Source organism: Aplysia californica, unplaced genomic scaffold (assembly GCF_000002075.1).
Source record: "Aplysia californica isolate F4 #8 unplaced genomic scaffold, AplCal3.0 scaffold00001, whole genome shotgun sequence".
NCBI classification, from domain to species: Eukaryota; Metazoa; Mollusca; class Gastropoda; order Aplysiida; family Aplysiidae; genus Aplysia; species Aplysia californica.
In genome coordinates, this window is record NW_004797271.1 from 881,118 (window position 1) to 888,559 (window position 7,442).

Sequence of the window (7,442 nt, forward strand, 5' to 3'; positions counted from 1 at the left end):
TCTAAATTTCTACACACATAGTGGCAGCAAACTTCAAAGGGATTCTGTGCCCCATCTGCCGTCTCCGAATTTTGACTTTTCAATAAGGCATATGGCTAAGTACATTTCTAAAGAGATCGCCGACACTACGCCTTTTTTTTTGTGCCAGCGACTAAAAAAAGGCGTTCTGTCAGCGAACGTCTAAAAGAAGGCGTTCTTGTTAAAACGCCTTGTGTAAGGCAAAGCTGACAAAACGCCTTTTTTCGTGATTATTGTGTGGTAGTTGTTTACCTAACAGTCCAGTAATTATTTACGTAACTGTATGGGGGTCATTCACATTACAGTGTGGTAGTTGTTTACACTAGACAGTCCAGTGATTATTAACGTTGTAACAGTATGGTGGTCATTTACATGATAGTACAGTGGGTGTTTACAACGATAGAATTATTGTGGTCATTTTCATGACAGTACAGTGGTTGTTTATGTGAAAGTTTGTTGGTCAGTTTTCTGTACATTCTAGGCCTTGCTTTACAGTATGATGGTCACTTACTTCTTTGCGGAGTGGTTGGCGGGTGCTCTGGTGTGGTTTGCTCCTTTTTTCCTATCAAACATCTATCATCCTTATCTCTCCTCCTCCTTTTTTTTGTTTGTTATTATCTTGTAACACTTCTAATCTACGGAAATCATGTGACCTTATTGTATTGCAAGTGCTGTGAAACTCTTCTTACTAAAACTTAACTTACTTCTTTACATTCCAGGCTTTACATGACAGTACAGTGGTAGTCAGTATCCTGGAGTCTTATCTCCATGACCGCTCCACCAGTCTACAGAAGCTTAACTCGTACTACCCGTGTTTGACAGAAAAAGTGGGCAGGAAGACGAAGTACGATTTTCCCAACAAGTATTTTGTCATGTTCCAGGAGAAGGCCGACCTGGGCTCTACTGCTAAGGAGAGAAGGTGGGGGATGATTTTGTGTGTCTGTGTGTGTATGTGTTAATATGTATGTATTTGTATGTCAGTGTCTGTATGTGTTCAATTTTGTGTGTATATATATATTTTTTGGGGGGGGTGGGTGTTATCTGGATTCTGTGGTTAAGGGAAAAAGGTGGGGGATGTTTTTTTGTGTTTGTATATGTGTTAATGTGTTTTTAATGTCAGTGTCTGTATGTGTTTAATTATGTGTGTATATATTTGGGTGTGATCTGGATTCTGTGGTTAAAGGGAAAAGGTGGGGGGTGTTTTTTTGCGTTTCTGTATTTAAGTCTGTATTTGTATGTATTTATGTGTTTGTGTCTTTGTGTTTAAACCGGATAGTGATCATGTATTTGTATGTATTTATGTGATTGTGTCTTTGTGTTTAAACCGGATAGTGATCAATTACAAGAGATTTAAAGTCAAACTCATATCCAAGACCCCCCTCCCCCTCCCAACCCGCTCATTGATTTTTGGTATGGTTAAATACATTTTAAACATAGGAGTTATTATTATTGTTAGGTACAGATTTCATTTTTTCAAAATGGAGCCTTCACGTAGACAATAATAACAGAAATAGCTAATGAGAAGAATGTGCTAAAAAAAAATACAGTGCAGCCTCTCTTTAACAACCTTCGATTTTACGACATCCTCAATATAACGACACGGTGCCTGGGTCCCGATTTTTTCTCAAGTTATATACCATTGATAATTTTTGGTTGCCTTTCTATTACGACAACTCTCTGTAACAACATTTTTTTCTGGTCCCGACGATGTTGCTATAGAGAGGCTACACAGTAATCAAAATCCGCCTGATGGAACTCAAGCTTAGGTGTGTATGAAAACAAAAAAACATGTAGATACCTAGATGCTAGATTTTTATCTGACCAAGATATATAGGTTTGCTTGGCATTTAATTGGCTTACACAAAGGAAAGCAACTTAAACGATTTATTATGAGAGCATTCTGACTAATGACCAGTTGATTAAGAGCATTATAAAAAAACAACTAACATAACCTAATAATAATAATAATATAGCTTTCAGTGTGAGAGTCTAGCAGCGTGCGGCACAGTTTGACCATGGTTCCCCTGAGACACGGCTGTTCCCGAGCCGAGCACTTAGTTACCTGAGGAATTGACCCGGTCAGCCATGCCGCACGCGGGTGGTCAGGGAGGTCACTTTGACCTTTGCTCTACGAGTGAACTGTTTTGACTTAACAATTTTCATACAGTTTAATATCGTCATTGTGGCTTTGCCCACAGACAAATCAAAGTCAAAATACTATCAACAGATAGAGGCATTCTTGAGCTTTACAGCAAATAACTTTTTATCGATATTCATAGGTGGGCACCCTTTAAAACATGGCGCAATTGAGGGCAACTTTGAGGGAAATTTTTTAATGGGTCTACTTTTTAAAATAACGATATTTTAAAATGTGAACCCCAGATCTATAAAACAATCAGTGGTATACAACAGTGACATGATAAGCTTTCAGAAACACTTACTTTTGGCTCGATTGGTTCAGAAACGTGAAAATTGTAGAAGATTTACTACTGTTTAGCTCATGAAATGAGAGATTTTTCGTTGTCTCCTCACAGTTCTAGCAGAAATGGTTAAATTGTAGAAGGTTCACTGCTATCCAATTCATGAAACAGGAGTTATTTCCTCTTTGTCTTCTCACAGCTAGAGCTGTTTTCACTTTCACGAACACAAATATGAATACTCACAACAAGAAATGCAAAAGTGTCTTTGAGTTCTAAGGCTAGTTGTCTTCCTCTTCTTTCCCTTCAGTAACAGATTTCAACTGCTTCCCTTTTCCCTTAATTCCCATTGTCCTCTTCTCCAGTTTTGCGATGCTGAAGTGAACAAGTTCGCCATCTTCCTCGCTCGCTCATTCAACCTAGATCTAGGCCAAATCCATATCAACTGCGTAGCGAGTGTTTCTTCTAAATGAGACAATGGTTGTGTAATAGGTCTCTGAAGTGCATGCTGTAGTGATGTGTCTTCAAACTGCGTGAAAGGAGATGTTGCATTGTCTTTGAACTCTTTCTGTATACGTTTGGATGTTGAAGTCGCGGCTGGGGTCTCAAGGGTTAGATCTCTGTGTGGGGAATTCACTGGTGATATTTCTAGTGATGATTGATCTACTGTGGATGTCTGTCGAGTACTGTCATGTGATGGTTTGTCTGCTGTAATTACATGGGTCGGTGTTTCAACAGATGGAGGCTCTGGTGGGTCTTTTGAGCAAGACGGTGTTTGATGTTCTTTTCTAATACAATCTTTATTTTGAAGTGTGCAAAGAGAACACACAGGGCAAACATCTACTGTTTTATTTTGATCGAAAGGTGTCCAGATGTGTAAACTTTCTTCAATACTTTTTTGCGCAGCAGCTAGGGTTGCTTCTCAAATTTTCAAGGTGTATATGCGCTGTAGGCCTACACATTTGTTGCACAGTGTACAGGATGTGTGTCTGCACTATCCCAGTCCACGTTCACATGATAGAGAACGAGAATCGAGTACGTCATTCTTAAAATTTACACAAAAATATTTGCTCTAGTTTGCCTTCTTAACCTTTTGACTTTTGTCCTCGCACGTTCTACACAATTTTTAAAACACTCAAGGTGTAGTTCCCACGTGTGTTCCATTTTCACTCTGGTAGCAAACTCTCGTAACACGCGTCGACACAGAATCCGCGAAAGTGAAAGCGGGACCTCGGGTGAATACCGTACGGGCAGCACGGCGGCCAGGAAAATATTACAGGGTGAAGTAACAAAACTCGCCGTCCTGCTAAAGTTTTTAACCAATCAAAACAATTTTTTCACAAATAACCCCTTTACTGACTCTTAATACAGCAGATAAAAAACTGGTTACAATCTGAAGTTCATGAATGGAAAAAAAATCCTGATTTTGAAGGAATCCGAGAAATACATGCACCACAAGGTAGGGTTAAGTACAGAGGCAATGTGTGTTCACGATTACAACTAAAACCAAACTAAGGGATGCGTATGATTGGGGAGAATCTGAGCTTTCATTTGATACCTCACACACCCATAGTGATAGATAAGAAAGGACATTTAGAGGGGTCTAAATCAAGTGAAAATTACACTTTCCAACCGAAATCGGCTAACAGCGCTATCGCTCAGGAAGGGACGTGTGGCCCGGCTGTCAGGTGGGATTATGACCGCGGGAGGTCAGCGGACAGGTGAAACTAAGTGCTCCGCAAGGATAGTAGAACTGAACAGCCGTGGTGAAAGAGAGGGCTTCTATTAGGCATGCTGTGCTGCCTCCATTCTATTTTTCACCTCCTTGGTCGGCCCTGACAAACAGGGTTGAAGCAGTCGGCGTCCCAAGTGATCTAATTTGTGTGGATGGGGTGGGGGTGGGGGGGTGTGTTAAATAGATAGTTTCTGAAAGAAATGATTTTTGTTCTGTTTGTAGCGAGGAGCGCAAGTGGCGTAAATGGGCCGACGATCACATGGTCCACATGCTGTCCCCCAACGCCTACCGCACGATGCGAGAGTCGCTGCAGTCCTTCAACTACTTCTCCGAGGTCGGGGAGTGGGAAAAGAACTTCTCCTTCTTTGAGCGGATGATGGTCATTTATGTAGGGGCAGCCGTTATGTATGTCATGGGGATCATCCTCAAGTACAAGTAAGTCTGTGTGGTATGAGTTCGATTCTAGTATGGGGATGTTATTTTTAATCCTGTGTCTCTGTCTGTCAATAGGGATGTTGTATCGTATTCAGTTCAGGTTGGTTGCGAAGCATCCCACCTCCTAAATTATCTGAATTGTGTTGATGGGGATGTAAAGCATTATGATCTTTTGTTTTAGAAATGCTTTTTCTCTTCTGGAATTCATGTATTCTGCTTGGAAGCTTCTAAAAGTAAGTTTTTAAATTGATTAATATACACAGTATGCCTTACTTTGTACGAGAGAGCCAGCGTTATTTGAATATATGCTTGTGTTTTGTTAGTCTGTATTTGCTGTGTTTCGTGTGCCACATATTTGTATGTCAGCGTGTATGCCACTACACGCTGTATGCTGTATTCCACAGATGTATGTATATGTTAGTCTGTGTGTCACTACACGCTTTGCTCCATGTTGTATAGGTGCGTTTGTTAGCCTGTGTGTCACTACATACTGTTTTCCGTGTTCCACAGGTATGAGCTTAAGGACGACGTACGTCAGTCTCTCTACGACGCCTGTAATGAATGGGTCAAGGCCATTGGAAAGAACAAACAGTTCATGGGAGGCAACCAACCGAATTTAGCAGATTTGGTGAGTTCTCTGCCCTTCCATCCACAATGGCAAAAGAGGTTGAGCATCGTTCTTCCTCTTTATATGATGACACATATTATTATGATAGCCTTACAGCCAATGAATGAAGGGGCTGATGGTGTTCTATAGTTCTCTATAGAAGTTTCTCCTATGTGTGTTTGTATTTCTGTTTGGATGATTGACGGGTGCTCTGGTGTGGTTTTGCTCCTTCTTCCCTATCAAATATCTATCGTCCTTATCTCTCTTCCTTTTTTGTGTTTGTTAATCTTGTAACACCTCTAATCTTTGGCATTTATATGACCTAATTGTGTTGCAAGAGCTGCAAAACGCTTACTAAAACAAAACAAAGTTGTATATCTGTAGTCGTTCTTGTAGCATCTGTCACCTGTAAGCTTGTATTTCTACAGTCATTCTGTGGTGGCCAGCTAATAGCACAATGTTTAAAAGCACGATCCGCCTTATGCTGGCAGCATAAAACCAAAGTTTTCCTTTGTAAAATGATCACTCGTAAGTGCACATTCCAAATTGACAACTCTGTCTCATAGTATGATTGTTCCTACATTAGTGTCAGAAATAGATCAGCCATTAAATAATTGTTTCACTCGGAACTGTTTGAAGCAAAGCAAACACCACATCTCTTTCTCTCTTGCCCTTTTTAACTCCCAGTGGAGCGTAGGCCATCAACAACATTTCTCCAGTGTCCTGTGCTTCCTTTTCTGTCTGTTTCCATGATGTCCCAGCCTTTTCTATTTCCGCATGTACCGCTTGCCTCCATGTAATCTTTGGTCTTCCTTTCTAACATTTTCCTTTTGGATTCTACGTCTAAGCTTGTCTGATGATGCTTGTCGGGGGTCTCCTCAGGGTGTGCCCAATCCATTTCCATTTCTTCACCTGTATGTCATCCTTTTCTTGCCTTTGGCTTGTTCTTTCCCACAGTTGAGCATTTGTGACTCGATTGTGCCACTTGATCCCCACTATAACACCAAATGCCCTTCTTTATTATTATAGAAATTGTGGCTTTGCCGGGTAGAAGTTTTCAGACAAAAATGCGCAGTGGGGAAAGCCAGTGACTGGCCAAACGCGATGGGCGGACAGTAGGAGAGGGCTGTGCCACAATATGACGGTCACTGTCTAAACATGATGAGCGGACAGTATGAGGAGAGGGCTCTGCCATAATACAGTATAACACGGATAGTTCGAACGTAGAAGACTGGAAATCACACAAATGTTGAACTGTGCCTGGGGTCCCGGTTTTTTTTCTCCTTCTCTATCTTTGTAAGATATTCCTTGATCTGTGTTATATATACTGAATATATGAATATGTTTTACACTTGTTACATATAGCTGTATTTTAAAAACATTTTGTATATTCGTGCCAGGCGGTGTATGGAGTACTCAATTCTATCGAGGGCTGTGCTGCCTTCCAGGACGCGCTGAAGAACTCCAAGATTGGGCCCTGGTACCGCAGGACGAAGGACATGGTAGCCTCACACCAAGGTGCGAACCCGCTGCACTCCAAGACACAGCCCAGTGAGACGCACATAGCGCAGGGGAAGGTTTAAGGGGGGGATACATGTTGTTGTGGTTGAATTGTGGGTGTCTGTGAGAAAGGAGAGTGAGAAGAGACTCGGAGAGAGAGAGAGAGAGAGGAAGAGGGATAGAGAGAGATTGAGAGAAATCAAGGAAGAAGGCAGATAGAAATCGAGAGAGAGAGTGAAAGAGAGAGAGTGAGAGAGAGAGAGAGAGAGAGAGAGAAAGAGAGAGGGGAAGAGGGATAGACAGAGATTGAGAGAAATCAAGGAAGATAGAAATCTAGTGAGAGAGTGTGTATGTGTGTGTGTGTGTATGTGTGTGTGTGTGTGTGTGAGAGAGAGAGAGAGAGAGAGAGAGTGTGTGTGCATGCATGCGTATAGGTGCATTTTTTTGTATATGTCAAAAAAAGAGAGAGAAGGTGGGTTGTCTGACGCGTTACAGAGGGAGTGGCGCATCATCTGGCTCAGACGTGTTGCCATAGCTTTGCTGACCTTGCTAGTATAGGAATGAACAGGAGTACATTCCTTTGTTGTATGGACAAACATGCATGTGTTTTGCTGTATGAACAAACACATGTTGTGTTTTTGTTTTGTTGAATGAACAATCAGGTGTGTGATGTTTTGTTGTATGAACAAACACATGTTGTGTTTTGTTTTGTTGTATGAGCAAACACACA

At 41.3% G+C, this 7,442-nt stretch overlaps 1 protein-coding gene across 1 annotated transcript in view; it reads left to right on the forward strand.

Annotated features, from left to right (window-relative positions):
• LOC101852364 (prostaglandin E synthase 2) overlaps window positions 1-6,946 on the forward strand; it is a 16,842-nt gene extending 9,896 nt beyond the window's left edge. The window contains exons 3-6 of the mRNA XM_005088797.3: window positions 738-937; window positions 4,393-4,605; window positions 5,116-5,233; window positions 6,613-6,946. Coding sequence (XP_005088854.1) covers window positions 738-937; window positions 4,393-4,605; window positions 5,116-5,233; window positions 6,613-6,795 — 714 coding nt within the window. The 3' untranslated portion in view covers window positions 6,796-6,946. The remainder of the gene's footprint in view (window positions 1-737; window positions 938-4,392; window positions 4,606-5,115; window positions 5,234-6,612) is intronic.
• Window positions 6,947-7,442: the final 496 nt, after the last annotated feature.